We start from the raw sequence: 19,069 nt of genomic DNA on the forward strand, positions 1-19,069 counted from the left end.
TTAACTAAGTACCAAATCTGAGTAAAAATCCTATTAGTGAAATTACCTCAGATAGTACATCTGCTGAAGTCAATGGCAGCCACGAAATAGAAATCCAAAGTCTAGTCCTAATGGAATAATATTTTGCAATGCTAGGTTTGAGATATACCCAAGAATATAAAGAACATAGCAAGCTAAGCATATGTTATGACAGCAGGTTTTCTATACTATAACACTGAATACAACAATGTCATAGGAAAAAATACCTGAGTCCTTGTTAGAGTGGGTGACATTTCACACTAACTGTATGCATAACATTATTAAGTGGCCACAGTTCATATACATTTGGACAAGTTCAAATTAGTATTTTGGGGTTCATCTATTCTACTATTTCCTCTACTTTTCCTGTTGACACTTCTTTTTGGGAAGTTGCAATTCCGTAATGTAAGTCCTAAGTTTTAGTTTGTTATATACAAAATATGAATGAGTTATAATTAGATTAGTATTTTCCATCTGGCATGACCTTAGTGCATCCACAGTTGTATGAAATAATTTATCTAATGTGACAAACAAAACAGAAGAAACACTGATTTTACTTATAACAATAGTTTTTTGGTTATTACCTGTTAGAAATAGTATGCAATTATGGGACAGGTTGTTAGCACTGAGCCAGGTAAATTCTATACAATTCTTTTCTTTTTTCTTTTTTTGGTGCCAGTTCTTGGAAATTTGCTTTATTGTGCTGACTTGTTTGTAAGACAACTGCTGGTAAAGCCTTGAATTTGATGAGGTTTCAAGGTTTGACTTTCTTCATCTATAAATATATCTGCAGACAATAGAATGCAAAAATTATATATACATGCAAAAATATATATATAACATAACTTCATGTTTTTCAGATCAGATCTTGCTTTTAATTTGGAAGGCTATACCTTTGTATTGCTAAACGATATCTTCACAGCAGCAAATGGAGTTTACACAAAACAGAAAATTGATCCAAAGGTAACTTTGTGATGAACAGATTTTATAGGGGGCATATTTTTATTTTTTGGAAAGGACTTACCTTCTGTTATAACATGACTAGATGAATGTCAAGTAACACCAGATTTTAACAAATATAATGAGTTTCATGTGCTTTCATATTCTAGTTAATTACATGATCTTTATTACAGTTAACCTAGGGAAAATTTCAGGCTGCATAGAAGGAATTAATATATTTGACTTTTACCAGTTCACCCTTAATAGTGGAGTGGAGCATGGTATTATATTATGTCAAGGGTGTCAAACTCCTCTGGCTCCAGGAGGACAAGTCCACAGGTTGAAATAGTGGTGTGGAGCCAGCCCCATGGACTGCATCGGGCCCACAGTCCCCCTTCCTTTCCCTTCCACCCCCCACATGCTGGATCAAGAGCTTGCTCCATGCATATAACAAGAGTAGTGAAAACACAGCAGTATGAGCTCAGAACTGGTCTCTTGTTAGGGCTGTACATTAGTTGCCATCCCATGCTGAAGCCAATAGTGCCATGCCTTCATTACTATTTTTACTCTTGCTAGGTACCTTTTAGCTAGCAAGTGTCTGTCTATATGTGCTACGATCACATGCTCATCGTGCTGTGTAGGTCTCCCAATCCTAACAAAGTGTAATTTGCGTACTAGCTCAGGCTACTCCTGAGTCCTTACCCTGTACAAGATCTGGTGGTTCTTCCAAAGCCCAGCTACACCAGGCTACATTCCAGAATTCACCAGCTGTCAACACGAAGCAGTTCAGGATATGGACTTAATTAAAGTTCTAGCTCTGTGATTGAGACTATATACCCCTGAACATGAGGCAGTACAGAACTGAGTGTGCAGACATGCTGAGTGAAATGGTAGTTCATCACAGTGATTAAAGGCTTTAAGTGTAAAGATTGTGATTCTGTTATTTCAGTTGTGCTGCACTGAGTTATGCCTGAGTTATGCCTAGTCATAAATAGACCACCAGAGCAGTGGTTACGTTGTTATTGCCTAACATGCTTCAAATCTCCAAAAGGTCTGTTTCATATTTCATAGGAGCTGGGGAAATATGGAGTCCTTTTCTATAATGCTTTTTTTATGGTGATTCCAACGGTTATTATCAGTTTCTCTACTGGAGACCTACAGCAAGTAAGCAGCCTCTTCTCAAATTTCCACATTATCTTACTTTATGTGCATGTTATGTACTCAGAGGTCCTAGGAGTAAACTGTGCTAGCAGCATTCTCCAAATTTATAGCTTACTGATCTGAATTAATTTCAGCAGGGTGCAGAAAATGTTACTTAGTATATTCTGGCTGTTTATTTCTTCACCCAACCAGAAATATTGGCCATTCATTTTAACAACATAAAAGATGATTAATAAAACTGTAAATGCACTTTCTCTCCTTAAAAAAGAAAAAATAAATCTACACCATATTGTATCGTTTTCACATTTAATGTTAGAGTGATAAGAGAGTGCTCTTATTTGACTGTGCAGGTGCATGTGCACATGCTATTAATGCTCTATTAGCTTACTGTACAGTAAAATATGCAGTATTTTTTTGGAGCGCATCTACATTTGTGCCCCTGGGGAGCAAATTTGCTTCTGACTGGAGCAGTTAAGTGCAGGGCTATTCCTGGCCTCTTTTGCCCCTCCTACGTCAGCCAAGGGGGTGGGGGGAACTGCAGGCTCCCCCAGGGGCCAGCCCCAGCCTGGCAGGGGACATCAGAGTAAAGTCTGGGCTCTAGGGGAGCAGCTTCCTGTCCCAGGCAGTTGACTCCTGCCCAGCCTTGGCTCTGAGATTGGAGTGGAGGCTGGGACTGCCCTGGGCAATTCCCTGCCCCCTGCTCTTTGCGCTGACTAGGAGCAATTTGCTCCCAGTCAGCTGTCTACACATGTGCTACTATGCAGTAAATCTACTACGTGTATATACAGGTGGTAGCCAACTATGCAGTAGACAAATTTACTGTGCAGTAAATGTTGCACACATGTAGACAGTGCTGCTTTACTGCGCAGTAGGTTAGTTTATTGCGTAGTAAAGCATCTCGTGTAGACACACCCTACTTTACGGATTTTTTTAAAAGGCAGTTTTTCTTCTGTATGTGGATTTTACCTTCAGAAGAAAGAGCCTATAGGTAGTAGTCCTTGGGTACTTTTACACATGCTGTGGAAGTGGGAGGGGGTAGCACTTTATTTAGAGCGGCTCCGAGAGCTTATTTATTTAGAGCACCATCGTGTCTCATATATTAGTGTCTCTGCACTTAAAAATTGCGGTGGGGGTGGTGGAACGAAAGCTTGTCGAATAAGCATACCTGTTCAAGTCCCCCTGCCACCTTAAGTGCAGGGACACGAGATGCAGGTAGCTGCTGGAGCACAGCAGTTACCACACTCCAGCAGGCTCTATTAATCAAGTCTGCTCCTTCACCACACTAGAATTCCAGTGCATTGGAGCAACCTCTGCACTTGTGTATAGGTGGCCATTGCTTCTTTCAGTAGTTCCCTTTTAGTTAATATTTACCAGTTACGTGCTGTTGTGCACTGAACAGGCCGTGACATTTTTATATCGGTGTATTTTTAAAATACTGTCATTACTATGGTGAAGTTCTGTCCTCTGTGTGAAATATCATCTTGTAGCCTCAGTTTAGTTTAGTGAACTATTGTCTATTTCAAAAGCATATCAAACAGCCTTGTTTGTGTTTTCAGCAGAGGCCCAAATTTTTACATGGTAATAGGGTTTAACTATAGAAGACTGAAAGGGTGGAGGCATTTCAGTGGCAGTGCACAAGGAAGTTTACTGCTGCGGTTATACGCTGGTCAGAGGAAGGATTTCATTGTCCTGGGATGTTTATCTGGCACTTCTCAAAAGCAATTCAATGATCTTTTTGGTTTTTTTTTAAAACGAAAAGAAAACCACAACAAATCTATCACAGCTACTGAGAATACATTTAATTTAATCTATTAGTATTAAGTCCCATTACTTTTGGAGAGGAAACTCAATGGCCACATCTACATGAGACACTACTGCACAGTGGTACTGGGCATTTATTTAGCACTTGTATAATCAAATACTAAATAAATGCACAGTAACTGGAGTTACTGCACAGTAGTGCTGTTGAACACCTTTTTAGTGACACTACTGTGCAGTAGCGTATTGGTACTGTTGGTGATGTGGTGCTCTACTGTGCAGTATTATTCGGCCACTGCGCAATTAGCTTCTTATGTGGTCAGTATCTATGCGGTAATTAAAATAACAGAAAATGCAGAGAAACTGTTGAATGATTTTTAGATTAGTGTAAATAATACCTTTAATTTAGCTGATTCTCAGATAACAGGAGTTTTTATTGTATTTCTGCTATCTCGTCAGGGTTTGCACTTCAGTCCATCATGAGCAGTATACAGTCTGCTGTGATGGGCAGTGCCAACCAAAATATTTATATTCAGTCTGGGTAATGGAGGAAATTTTTTTCCACTTCCCATGACTAGTGCAGAGTTGATAAAATAGAGCATCTCATAAACAATGCTGTCTGTGAGTGTCTCAGTCAGTCATTTGTCCATAGCCGTGCTGGATGATTATTAGCACATCTTACTCTGAGAAAGTGAACTGAAAAAAAAAGAGAGAAAGTGAAATCTCTTTGATGCTTCTTTGTAACAGTCATGATTCCAGTTTTTTTATGGCTGCATATTCGATCATTTAAACTATCTGGTTTGGGTGCTGGAAGTAGTCTCAGTGGTCAATAAGGGGGAAAGTGACCTAACATAATAGTTGCCAATGTATAATTTTGATTTCTGTTATCCTCTTTCACAAGAAACAGTCTTCAATATGATGTTTTAACTTCTTAATTAATGTGATAAATGAAATATTTGAAATAGTCCTTTCCTTCCATTTGCCAACTACTTCTGTTAGAATGAAGGAGTGTTCTGATGTCTCTTTTTACAAGTTTCTATTTTCAGGGAGCTGAATGAAGGCTTCTTAAAGATACACACACATTCTTGTCTTTGCAGTAAAAAGAAAATGTTGCTCAATACTTGTATGTGAAGATGATGTTAAGCTAACCATCCTTACCTAAGGCTTTGCATAATATAATGGTTTTTTGAAAAGGTAGATGATCAACCAAATTGTTTACTCCCATCAGCCACTACAGCCAAATAATTTGGGGTCTGGTTTGCAAAAAGTAGAGGCTCAATTGTATACCTTCTTTACCTTTTATACTCCACTATTGGCAAATCACAATTACGCAGAGCTAAATAAATCTCAAATTTCCATGAACGTTCATGAATTCCCGAATTACAACATGCAGTAAAGGGGTGATGTTGTAACCTTGATAGTTCAAGAAATACATGAAAGGAAAGGATTTTTGTGGATGATATCCTTTATTGGATCAGCTTCATGGTTGCAGTGCATTCTTCTTTAGGTACCCTGCATTTGAAAGCCTGTGTAAGTCCAATAAAAATTATCACCCACAAAAATTCTTGTTTCTTGCATGCTGTAAATCCACTTAAGAAGCCCCTTGTTTATGTCTGCAAAGATGCTGAATATTCATTGAAAACTGTAATAAAGATCTCTTTGACTTCAGTAGATACAGGATCAGACCCTAAAATCTGTAGACTAACAGTCCTTTTATTTGTAATAGATACAATTCTGAGGGGAAGAGATTTATTTTTATAGCTTTTTACTAACGTTACTGTAAAGACTGCTTTGCTATATATAAATGATATACAATATCAACTCTATGCATAAATGGGTGTTCAAATCACTAATTTGTCTGAAGTGTAAATTAGTATTCACTGGTTGCATGGTGCTTTCCAGACACATTTTACCATATCAGTCTTCTACAGTTAAGTAATGACAGAGGCAATTGAAAACTGTTTTACAAATAAACTAAATTTGTAACTTGTTCGTACCATTAACTTGTTATTTACTGAGTTAAATTTGTAAATTGTTTCCAGTATGAATATTGACCCTTCATAATTCCAGTATGTATCTTAGTATTTTTTCATATTTTCATTTTAGACATATTCTCCATGTATGTATATACGCTTTTAATCATATAGCATCTAATCATATATTTGCTTTTTTTTATAGGCCACAGATTTCAAGCACTGGACAAATTTTTTATTTCTCTTTCAATTTCTTCTTTCCTGCTTGTTGGGGTAAGAATATAGTTTGACAAATGTCAATGTTTGGGCTACTATTATTTTGAATCTCAAAGTAAAATCCTCAAAGTAGGTTTATGGAAATTTCTAAGAGAATGTGCTTTATTAAAATATGGGAGAGAGACTCTCAGGAGATGTTTAATGACAAGGGACTGGATCCAAACAATTTTTATTGTCCTTAAAAATGTATTGGTTAGAAAAGTGTTACCTTTTTATTAAATCTCTCTTATTTGTCTCTTTCAGTTCCATGAGTTTCTCTCCCTGCAGTTAATAGATTGTAAGGTCGGTAGGCTAGGGTGTCTTTCTGTGTATTTGCTCTTTGAAGTACCTGGCACAACTTGGACTCTATAAAATGATGAATAACAATAAAAAAATACAGTTAGCATTGCAGAGCCAAAGAAGGCTAGAAAAGCCAGCTGGATTCTATTCTCTCTCACACATTATCAACCCAAGTGTCAGCTAATTTTAAATAATGTCATTTGTGTTACTGGTGGCGAGATAGCGTATAGAGAGCGCAACCTGATTCACATCTCAGATAGGGCTTGAGCAGATGATATTTAGAAAGAACTTTTTTCTTTTTACTTGTATTTTGAACAAATTTGGTGTAGAGCCAATGAAATAAACAAAACAGTAATCCTACAGTGTCCTTTTTAGAGTTGCTTTTTTCCCAGAAGGTAGATATACTTTAAAGGGACAAGAGGAATTGAAGTCTCCTGTAAAATATTGATCACCAGGGATCCTGGTTTTCTCTGACAAAAAAAAAAATCTCCCAAATCCATGTTTTTCAATGATTAAAATGAAACACCACTAATATAGATATATTTTTCTGTGATTAAAATGAAACACCACTAATATATAGATATATCTACTTATGTGTCTACTAATATATAGATATCTCTCTATCTATATATTAGTGATGTTTCATTTTAATCACGGAAAAATGTGGATTTGGGATTATTTTTTTAATCCAAAAATTAGGGATTTTATTTATTAGAGAAAACCAGGATCCTTGTTTCATAGTTGGTAGGGTCGGAAGGGACCTAAGCAGATCATCTAGTCCAACCCCCTCCCATGGGCAGGAAAGGATGCTGGGGCCAAATGACCCCAGCTAGGTGGCTGTCTAGCTAGCTTCCTTCTGAAGACCCCCAGGATAGGGGCGAGCACCACTTCCCTTGGAAATTGGTTCCAGCTCCTAGCCACCCTGAAAGTGAAGTAGTGCCTCCTGATATCTACCCTGAATTGACTCTCAGTCAACTTATGGCCATTGTTCCTTGTTACCTCAGTAGTGCTCGGGGGAACAGGGACTCTCCCATAGCCTGCTGGTCCCCCTTGGCAAGTTTGTAGGCAGCCACCATATCCCCTCTCAGCCTTCTTTTGTGGAGGCTGAACAGGTTCAGGTCCTTTAGCCTCTCCTCATAGCGCCTGCCCTGCTGCCCCCTGATCACGCAAGTGGCCCTCCTTTGGACCCTCTCCATGTTGTCCACATCCCTCCTGAAGTGCACTGCCCAGATCTGGATGTAGTTCTCCATCTGCGGCCTGACCAATATTGTATTGGATAGGGGGAGGATCACCTGCTTGTGATGCATCCGTGGATTCATGACATAGTGTGGTTAGCCTTCCTAACCGCATCCCCACATTGGCGGCCCATATTCATCTTGGAATCAATAATGATTCCAAGATCCTTTTCTGCCTCTGTGCCGACAAGAAGAGAGTTCCCCAGCCTGTAGGTATGCTGCTGGTTCTTCCGCCCCAGGTGCAACACCTTGCACTTGTCCGTATTGAAACCCATCCTATTCTCATCCACCTGTGAACTGTTGATCACTTACAGTTCTGAGCACCTCTGAATGTTACTGATCCATCCTCAACTCATATTGGTATTTATAACTGAAGAAGATTTTCAGCACCTCTTAGAAGTTCGTTCTCCCCATGTATAAGTGGTACAAGTTGGATACAGATATAAATGCCACACAAGAAAAAGTGGCACATTTTTCTCCTTAAAGAGCTACTCTGTAGGGTACTTAATAAAACTCCATGTCAAGCAAATATTCTTTATTTTAAAACTTTATAACTAGATAACATTTTATTTTAGTGTAACAGGAAGTGTCATTATTTTATGGTGTTTACTTACGTAATAGATTCACATGTAATGGACTTACTAAGATTTGTCTGCCTACTTCAGGTTTCTCTTAATGTATTCTACAGTCCTGTGCAGTCACTACAATTCTGCACTTACAACAGCGGTGGTTGGTGCTATTAAAGTAAGTTGTAAAAGGCAAAAGAGAAATGGGAATATTGAAATGGACGATGTAGAGTTTTCAGTTCACAGGTGTCTTGAATATGTTTTAAAATGGCTGGCTGTATTTGCATGGAACTCAACATAAAGACTAGGGCTGTGCAAAGCTTTGGTCCCTGATTTGATTCAACAGAGATTTGACCCTATTTGGTGGCCAAATCTTTGAATCTGAATTGAATCAGAGGACTCTTTAATCTCTCCAAATCAATTTGAGAACCCTCCAAATTGATTCGGAAAGATTCAGACAGATTCAGCAATTTGGACATAGAGACAGTTTTAAATGTGTTTTATACATACCTCTAGGTAGCAGAGGCTCTGAATGCTGTGATGCTGGGGCTGATACAGCATCTTACAAAAGCACAGGGGGCTCCCCAGTGGACTCAGCAGCAGACCTGGAAGTGGACCAGAACCACTTCCTGGCCCCCCTCCCCAGGGACTGGTGCCTCCTGGGTCTGGGGGGGCACCCGGGGTCCCCCTGTGGCTGATCGCTGAGCTGGGGTGGGGCATGGGTACTTGCAGTCCACTTCCGGGTTCACTGCCAAGCACTCTGGAGACTCCCCTGCTCCAGTGGGATGCTTCATCTGCCCCAGCATTGCAGCAATCATGAGCTGCACTGCTACCTCAAGGTATGTAGAAAAAAACTTTTAAAGCTGTGCCTGTGTCCGAATTGCTTATTCACCGAATTAGCATTGAATCTTCAGATTCAGATGCGGCCGAATTGAATCAGGTTCAGTGATCCAAATCAACAGATTGAATCACTGTCCCCTATTCGGGCTGAATCTGAATCAAATAGGGCCCATTTCACGCAGCCCTAATAAAGATTTACCCTGCATCTAGGTGGCAATGCAATATTTTGCAGTGCAGGAGAGCCACACTAGGGAAATCAGGATATTTTCTTGATGATGTAACTCAGGTTTTGTCTACATGTAAAAGTCATTCTGGTTTAGTCAAATATGTGATTTTAGCTATTTTTAGTTGGCCTAATGCAAGCCCTTGTTTGGATACTCTGATTTTAGTAACTTATCTTAGTTTACATTAAACTGATTAAGAATTGTCTTCATCAAAATCAAAATGAGCCTTGCTTAAACTGAAATTGGACTGTCCAGACAGCCTTTTGAACTGATTTAACACAGACAGTTTACAATAATATCAGTGCAGTGTGGATAAGACCTAAGGGTGTGGACATACAGACCATTTAATGTGGAGCAGAAAGGGGCAGCGACTTACCACATATGGCAGGGCACTGTTGGTGCCTGCCGTTTTAAGGGCTGAACCAGACAGCGAGCAGGTGCTTGATTGCAGCAGCCATTTTGAGACACTGGCTGCCTATATAAACAGAGCAGATTGCTGCTGACAGAGCAGGCAGAAATATTGCCTGGCTGAACTGCTTAATGGGACAGCTGCAGGTAGGAGCAGGAGGCTCATGGTCCTGGGCATTACATAAACTGCACCCTGCCGGGAGTGGGTCTAGTGAAGCTCCCAGTGGCATGGGAATCCTCAGGAAATACCAGGCCGTTACCACCGGGGTGGAAGGCAGGTCGGGGTGCCTCAATAATCCCTAGCCCTCACATCAGTGTGGGTAGAAATCAGGGCCAGGCACAGCTACAGCCACCTGAGCCTCCATTGGGGAGGGAAGCCCCATAGCCCCAGTGAAGGGGGGGAAACCAAAGCGCTGGGAGCCACGTGTGTGTGTGTGTGTGTATGTATGTGTGTGTGTGTTTGTGAGTGTGTGTACAGAGTTGCCCTGGGAGGGGCCAAGGCAGGCTTGGTCCAGGTTGGGTAATTGGCTGGCCGCTACCCCTTTGGTTGCAGGAGAGGCCCAAAAGACAGTATGTCTGCCACCCAAGGTGTGTGCTAGATAAAGGCTATGGCTTAAGGGGGCTTCTCCAAGAGGGAGCAAGGCAGTATATAAGTTGTCAATGCATGAGAGAGAACTGAGAAGGGTTGGAGCGTGAGAGGCCCTAGTGAGAGGTGGGCTGTATGAGTGCATGAATGAATCAGGCCTGACAATGAGGCCTAAGCTTGTTCCGGCTGTAGGCCGGGAGCACTGTGTCACCTGGATGCCATCTGCGAGGCTTGGGCTGTGGTGTAGGGGAGGATTGGAGCCGCAGAGAGTGCCCCCTGGCATCGGGGCAGGAAGGGGCAGCCTCCTGCCTAATTAGAACCAATTATGAAACAACAGGGCATGGCAGGTGAATGAGGCAGGCAGTTAGTCCAGGAACAGGTGGGCGGGCCAATGGAGGACTGGCCCTGAGAAGGCCCCCTGTTACACGCACGTTAGCTGCTCTGTGGTAAATGCATATGTGCACTCTGATCTTATGGGAGGTAGAAGGTAAACACAGTTGCTTAGTGCAATTTAAGTGTAAATTGCTTGAGGTTAGCTTTCATTTAGGACATGTTATCTTTACCTTTGAGTTTCTAATTTACGTATTGAAAATTTCCTTTTTCAGTTTTGGAAAGTACTTTCTGATTCTGCGTCCCAGTAAATATGGGATTATTAATAATCATGCTAGACACTAAAACAGCATAGTACACCACTTAGCATTTTATCCTTCTGTCTGTCTGTAGGATTTCTTTTTTTAAGTTAAAGTTGTCTCTGAATTAACAGTTGTATCCACACCAAATTATAGCTACATGCTTGGCTGTCTTTTAAATCTGCAAAGCAAGACAGTGACCCTTTTAGAAAACTAATAAATTAACTTTTGTTTTAGTTTAAAATATTTGTCCTCTTCTTGAAAACCTATTTTCAGGAAACTAGGAGTGAAATGAGTCTTAACATTTTATAGAAAATTTTTCAGAAGGTGGTTCCCATTCTTGGACGTACAGGTTTATGCCTGCATTTGAACAGCTGGTCCCAATCTGAATACCAGCACTTCTACACACTTGTAAGCAAAAATCAGAATGTTATGGTTCAATTGATGAGATTTACACTTGGAAAAAGGGAGGTTGGGCTGAGTTGGAAATATGCCTTCAAATAAGATACATGAAAATCATAATAAAATTGAATTTCTGATCCATAAAAAAAATCAAAAAACTTGCACCTAAATTAGCTTTTAGTAAATTCATCATATTTAAGGAATACATTTAATAGGTATTGCTTATAGGTTATAAATAATCTTAGTAGGTTTTAAGGGGCCAATACATGAAAATGGACAAAAGCAAATTAACTTTGTGATGTTTAAATTCCCAGAAGATAAAACATCTTCCAGTAAATACATGACTTGCTTTCTTTTCAGAATGTATCCATCGCTTATATTGGAATGTTGTTTGGTGGAGATTACATATTCTCATTTTTAAACTTCATAGGACTGAATATTTGGTGAGTGAAATTTGCTAAACTAAGGACTCAGTGAGGAACAGTTTGGTATTTGTTTCAGTTAGCCACTTTGGGTAATGGCATTTTGAAACATCTGCCATATGCTGTTTCAGGATATAAAATTCTATATAATTGGTTTTATTTTTTATTATATACTTTTATGTTTATTTCCACATGTATGGTATCATGGTAGGATTTTGATAATTTAGATTTACTGCTATTACTTTAGGGATGTGAGCTCATTTTCTATGAGCAGGGTTGGGCCTACCCAACACTAACTTGAGAGACATCCAAGGAAAATCTGAGTGGTGCAGGACATGGGAATATTGATTGAATGTTATTCTCTTCCCTTCAAGTTGTTACAAAACCATGACGCCAGCATGGTGTAGTTTCAAGAAGAATAATCATTACTCTTTTTTTCTTTAGTGTTTGTTGTAGTTTCAGTGCTTATTGGCTGCTCTATCCCACCCTATGTGAATCCCATTGATTTTAGTTCCCTATAATAGTCAGGGCCATATTGGCAAATTTATATAAATCAGCACTGGTATTAGCTTCTCTAAATCACAACAGCCAAGAATCTGGCTTTTAGTCTGCAAAGCACTTCAAAATCCTTTGGAAACAAAGCTGCTATAGATCTATAAAATGGTCATTTTTACCACTGCAAATACCCCTGACATTGTGTTTGTTCTTTCTTCTTTAGTATGGCAGGAGGACTAAGATACTCATTTTTAACCTTAAGAGGAAACATCAAGCCTAAGCAGCCACCTGATGAAGAAAATGCACTGCTTGATTCAAAGAGCTAGCAGAAGTGAATGACATGAAAAGCAGTGAAGATAGAAGCTGGCCTAGCTCTGCTGTAAAGTTTTTTAAAAAAGGAGAAAAAAAAACATTTAGGAATGTATTTGAAATGAGAAAAAATCTACCTCAACTGAAATTGTAGACACGTCATAGACTCAGAACTTTTCATACACAAGGAGTGTTTTTGTGGGACTTTTTTGCTGTACAGCTAACCTGCAGCACTGAACAATATTGAACTGTATGTCCAAAGGCATTGGCTAGCTATGATTTTCTGTATTCTGCTTGATACCGAAAGTCCAGAAGTCCTTGCTCAGTTTCCATCAGACAAAGAACCCTTTGAAAACCAAGGGGTTTAGTTCACCCACGACTCTGCATCTCATGTACTCGTTTATCCTAGCATATTTAATACTGTTGAATCAGAATAGATTTCACCCACTCTGCAGTAGCTGAAGTAGGTAAACAAAGCACAGGGTAATGCTGAATTTGACCCTGAGAGTTGCTTGTGTAAGGAATGAATGAAACTGAATGAAGAACTCAGGATATGACTCAGTAATTTTTGAAAAGAGAGTTTTCCCTCTTACCAGTTCTTTCTGCCTAATACTTCCAATTAAACTGCCATCCTCTGTGACATCACAGTTTCCTATCATAATTGTGATATTACAAATGGATTATCTGTGGCTGGACAAAATAAAAGGAAGAGGGAGGCTGAGAGAGAGAAATTTGATGTTTAAACAGTAATATCTTGCTTAATTAGGCCCTGTCATATGGAAAATCATGAAAGAGACAAAAAACGTAAATCCATTTCTGTTCTGGAACAATATGTACTTTGGTGTCAAAGTCCCCTTCTGAAGATTTTATCAATACTGACTGCACAGCAAGTGATACTATTGTGAGCTAACTGAAGCAGAGAAAAATGAGTGCAAATTGAAAGTTGTCACTGTGTAATAATGTGTCACTGGCACACAAATGTTGGTGTCCATAGTATGCCATGCATGCATTATAGCTAAAAGCCCTTTGTTCTGTCTTTGAAGTCTAAATTCAAGACAGATTTGCCCAATCATTTGCTAATGAGCACATGATATAGTTAAAGTGGATATGGGTTAGGGTCTTATTCCTGCTGTCAATGTGGGTTAATAATGTAACTTCTAAACAATGAAACTTTCCTTATCTGAAAATACAAATGATAAGTATTTGCTTATATCACTGGAGGTGTAGCGAAGCTAAATTGATTCATTTTTGGAACAGCCCTTTTTCCAAGAATAGCCAGATGACAACTGCCATTTTGAATTGCATTTTGTATTGTAGGCTGCTATGAATTCTCAGGATAGCAGCCTACTAAATTAAACCCTTTAGGATTTAGGTAAGGGAAAAAAAAGCCTCGCTTCTGGATCCTTCTCTATTTTAGGATTTTTTAGATTATGCCATAGGAGAAGAAAGTGGTTAATAAGAGACATATACAAGATGTTTTTCCATTAAAATCACAAGAAAAGTAAAATTTCAGAAGGCTCTGAAATGGAACTGGGTAGATCTGGACAGATTCACTGGATGTCTGACACTTGGGTTTCAAAATCAAGGAAAAAGAAGAATGTAAACCCACGTGAAACAGGAATTGCCATGTGACCCTGGAACTATAAGATCTATATAGTTCAGAACTGAATCCGATTGTGACCAGCACCAGAAGTTTGAGAGGATGGTAGGCAAATGTAGGACCACTTTTTCCTGTGACTTATTAGAAATGAGAATGAATCCTATTTAGAGATTGGTTTATACCCTGAAAAACAATGATGAATAGCCCTTCCAAATTTTTGTTGTGATACTGCTTGATAGCCTTATAAATATCCCATCCTCTTTTGAATCTTAAGTTCTTGATGCCAGTGACTTCCTGTGGTAGTGAGTTTCTCAGTTTAATCACATGATCCGACCCAGCTTTCTTATATGAAGAAGTTTTTCCTTTTATTGTCTTTGAATTTCCTACCTTTTAGGGCCCCTCTACACATGCAGGCAAAGGGGCTGAAAGTGGGTGTGCACTAAAGGTGCACCAATACATTGGTCCGCTATCAGATTGGCACCAATATAAAGAAAATTGACTATATCGGAAATTGGCCTGAAGTGGCCGATAATTTGGCCAATAAATGCTTGTGTATGCACACAGTTGCAGCACACAGGCACCGAGGAGCACAAGCCCAGCAGTTTGGAGAGCTGCGTCCAGCTGGTGGAAGGGGATGGGGGAGGGAAGCAACATGGGGGGGTTAGATCAATGCCCCCCATGGTGAGGGAGGGAGTGGGGCACGGCCTAGGGTAGGCACTGCCCAGTTGGGGTGAATGCAGGACAGAGTTGTGACTTGTCCGGGGGGTGGGCAGAGGGGGAGGGGAAGGGTGGCTTCCACCACTGAGAGTTGCTCGTCTGGCGGCTCATTCCACCACTGCTCCCGCCGCTTGGCTCCAGCCCACAGCTGCAGCCCACCCTGCTCCACCCTGTCCCATGCGGATCTGGGGGCACACCCCCACCCCCCAACCCATGCCCTTTCGGACAAGTGGTAGGAGCTGCTAGATGAACAGCGTACAACAGTGGGAGCCACCCCCAACTCCCTGCACCCCCTGGATGAGCCATGGCTCCATCCCGTACCTGCCCCACCCTGGCTGGGCAGCCCTAGCACCACTCCCTCAACACGGGGGGGCTTTGATCTGCTCCCCCTACACCCCTTCCTTCACTGTCCCCTTTCACCTGAACAGACTTACCATCTAGAGTCAGCTGTATTGGAAATCAGATCTGTGTTGGCCGATATGCCTCCTTACAAATAGGTTATTAGTATCAGCCCCCAAAACATTTATCAGTGCACCCCTAGTGTGCACCCCTGTGGCTGAAAGCCCCTCAGTTAATGGGGCTCCCAGCCACAGGGGGAAATCTGGCCACATGTTTAATTAATGACATGATTAGAACAAGTTACAAAGTTATTTCACATTTTTTGTAGAATAACTTTTGTTGCTTATTGCTTGCTTTATGCCATTAATTGGCTGAATGTGTAGCTGGGCACAACTTAAGGCATGATTACCTAGTTAATCATACCTTAAGTATAGCATGTAGAGGGGGCCCTTGTTTAATTCTTTATCAAAGTTCCTGATTTATGTTCTCTAAACCAGTGGATCCCAAACTATAGCCCATTGAATATTGGTGGTTTGCGACCACATATTAAGGGCTCTTCAGATCACACCAAATCCTGTGCACCCTTTCAGTGTTTTCAGTTAAAGGTTTGATGACAGGTGTTCATCATGGTCTGTGAGATATATTGAGAGATGACAGTGGCCTGTTGCTCCAGAAAGGTTTGTGAACCACTGCTTTAAACCATCGCTGGTTTAAATAACCTTCTGTCAAGTTCCTCTTATTCATTTCCTTTCTAAAGCCTATGTCAAGATAGCGCTGAAGAAAAATGTTTTCAGGGGACCTTTTAAAATAAAACCACTGCATTTTGAACAATTGTTATAACAAAGTAAGAGTTTGCCAGAGCTTAGAAGTTTATCATCATGCTTATACTGGTATACACGGGTCAATTTTCCACCTGCAGGCAGCCCTACTCCAGAAATCAATATGTGGTTTTCCATTCCCTTTCTGTGAAAAACAGAACAAGTACCAAAATCCTCTGCTCAAAATTATGATGCTCAAAAATCATGATGTATTTTGCAAGTATCAGAAAAGCCATAAATGGATGCAGGCAAGGTTGGACCTGGAGAGGGTGCAGTGGCACAGACACATTCGCCCCCCCTTCAGTCAACACTGGGGACAGCAGTCGGGAGCTAATTTTTAATTCCTTGAAGGAAGTAAGAATTCTCCTCCTCCTTTACCTTTATGGTACACCCCATCCCCTCCCATTTCTCCCCCTCCCTTGTTGCTTTCCCCACTGCTTTCCATGCTGACTCAGGGGCGGAAGGACTTCACAGATGCTCCTGCCTTGCACCAGCCAAGCTGCATTGTGAACTGGGCTCAGCCAGGGACAGCAACATCAAGCAAGTCCCTCCTGGTGTTTTCTGCTAGCCCGGGAGCAGGCATAGGGGAAGGGATCACACCCACTTCCACTGCTGTCTCTGGCTCCCCGCTCAGCCCAGCCTGAGCAGGTCAGGAGCAGCTCGTTCCATGCCCTTGTGGGAGCTGGGGACAGTAGTAGTGGCAAGTGAAGGAGAGGGAAGAATGGAGGGGAGGGGATGTGTCACAGCACAGAGGGGAAGGGAGGGAACTGACAGTGGAGGGAAGATTCTTATTTGATTGGAAGACCTTGTTCATTCTGTGGAGTATCCCTGCTTGGTTCTGGGAATGCTGGATCTTTACACCCCCTGGTGTTTCTGTGGTTTTGTTTAAGCCTATAAAGATGGAAGGCATTTGCAAAAACCAGATTCAGAGTTGGATGTCAAGTACTGTGCCAAAGGTTGGGGATGTTTGATGCAGTGTTTTTGTTCTCACTTGCCTCTGGACAACTTATTATACTATTTCATTAAAAAATATATACAGTTGCTTGTGTGTTTAAATCTTTTTGAATGAATACCAAACTCTCTGGTTTCTAGGTTTAATATAAAACTGAAAATAACCTCCGGTTTTCACAGAAACAACCACTTTTGGTTAGTCATATATATCAGGCCTACCCAGATTTCTTTAAGAAGTCAAACACAATGGGAGTCCCTGGGATCTCAGGGCCTGTGCCATTTTTGGCACAAGCCTGCCCAAGGTAGGAAGAAAATGCTTGGGCATAGAGGAGCACTGACAGCTCACTCAGAGGGTAGCTCTAGAGCAGGGGTGAGCAAAATATAGCCCACAAGCCACATCTGACCCATGGAGGGACTTTGTCCAGCCCGTGGCAGGTCCTTTGCTCTCACCTGGCCCAAGCAACATCCATCCTGTGGTGCACCCTGCTACTCTGTGGGCACACAGCGGGGCTGGGGCAGCTCCGCAGCTGAATTGCTTTTCTAGGCAGCCCGAACAGTGGCAGCTCCTTCTGGCTGATGCCACCACTGGCCCCAGCCCCATGGTACTGGTGGAGACCCACACAGAGCCCTGACCCCAGCCTGATCTATGTCCACTCCAGACTAGGCTTAGGAGGGCGGATCAGCTTTGGACCATCAGGACCCATGTACACAGCCCTGCCGCAGCCCGCCCTGTGACTGCTCTGGACTTGCCTACCCATACTGAACAGCGGCAGCAGCCAGGCAGAAGCTGCTGCTTGGTGGAGGGAAAAGTGGCCCCTCACCACTGCTAGGCACTTCTTGCTGCAGCTGCCTGGAACCTGCACCCAGTCTGCCTTGCAGCTCCTCTCCACTGCCAACGCTGCCCTGCTGGGTGGCCTGGAGACAGTGGTGGAGATGAGCAGCAGGGTAGCCCGGGGTGGGCTCTGGGCAGCTACAGCAAGAAGCATCTGGCAGCAGCAAGGGGGAGGGGCCTGATGGATGCTGCTGCTGCTGGTCAGCACAGGTAGGTGAGTTTGGAGCAGGTGCAGGATGGGTAGGGGCTGTTTGTGGGTTCTGGCTGGTCTGGATCTGACCCACTCTGCTGGGCCGGGTCGAGTGGGCGGATCAGGGTCGGGGTTGTGCTTGTGGGTCACTGCCAGTGGTGCTTGGGCCAGTGGTGGTGGCAGCCAGAAGGATCTGCCTCCACTGCCTGGGCTGCCTAGAAAAGCTGGGTGGGCCGGGGGCTGTGTGCTGGTGGTGGTGGTGCATGGGCTCTGAGCTGTTGCGTGGGGGGAGAAGGGGTGGTGACTAGCAGCTCCCCAGAACTGTCTATGTGGCCCTGGGCAAAAATCATTGCCTGCTGCTTCTCTAGAACCTGTATTAAGTATATTGTCTCATATCCTATCTGTTGGGTGATGCACCTCTGCACTGTTCCTGCTGTAGACCATGGTTGTACACACATGGTGTATACTAGGGCTGTGCAAAGCTTTGGTCCCTGATTCAATTTGGTGGAGATTTGGCTTGATTCAGTGACAGAATCTCTAAATCTGAATAGAATCAGAGGACCCTTTAGTCTCCCCAAATTGAATCAGAATCAATTCGGAAAGATTCGGCGATTCGGACATAGACACAGCTTTAAATGTTTTTTCTACATATCTCTAGGTAGCAGGGGTTTGTGAACGCTGGGATGCTGGGGCACATGGAGCATCCCACAGAAGCACAGGGACTCCCCAGTGTGCTCAGCAGCAGACCTGGAAGTGGACCAGAATCACTTGTAGTCCAGTTCCGGATCTGCCGGGGAGTGTGCTGGGGGGCCCCACTGTCTCCTCCTCAGCTCAGTGACTGATGCTTTCTGAGTCTGGGGGGGCACCTGGGATCCCCCTGTGGCTGATCGCCAAACTGGTGGGGCTTGGGGGGGGGCAGCACACTTCCTGGGAGACTCAGAAGTGGGCCAGAAGTACTTCTGGTCCACTTCCAGGTTTGCCACCAAGCACATGGAGGGCATCCCTGCACTTATTTGGGACGCTCCATGCACTGCAGCATCGCAGCAATCATGAGCTGTGCCTGCTACCTCAAGATATGTAGAAAAAACTTTTAAAGATGTGT

General features: G+C 42.3%; 1 protein-coding gene across 2 annotated transcripts in view; it reads left to right on the top strand.

Annotated features, from left to right (window-relative positions):
- Window positions 1-17,035, top strand: part of SLC35D2 (solute carrier family 35 member D2) — a 30,871-nt gene extending 13,836 nt beyond the window's left edge. For both annotated transcript variants that reach the window (XM_090038597.1, XM_090038596.1), the window contains 6 exons: window positions 879-981; window positions 2,029-2,121; window positions 6,055-6,122; window positions 8,305-8,383; window positions 11,655-11,737; window positions 12,435-17,035. In XM_090038597.1, the coding sequence (XP_089894723.1) occupies window positions 879-981; window positions 2,029-2,121; window positions 6,055-6,122; window positions 8,305-8,383; window positions 11,655-11,737; window positions 12,435-12,537 (529 nt within the window). In that variant the 3' untranslated portion in view covers window positions 12,538-17,035. The remainder of the gene's footprint in view (window positions 1-878; window positions 982-2,028; window positions 2,122-6,054; window positions 6,123-8,304; window positions 8,384-11,654; window positions 11,738-12,434) is intronic.
- The last annotated feature ends 2,034 nt before the right edge of the window (window positions 17,036-19,069 follow it).

This window comes from Crocodylus siamensis, chromosome 3 (genome assembly GCF_052110815.1).
Source record: "Crocodylus siamensis isolate JL-2025a chromosome 3, ASM5211081v1, whole genome shotgun sequence".
Taxonomy (NCBI): domain Eukaryota; kingdom Metazoa; phylum Chordata; order Crocodylia; family Crocodylidae; genus Crocodylus; species Crocodylus siamensis.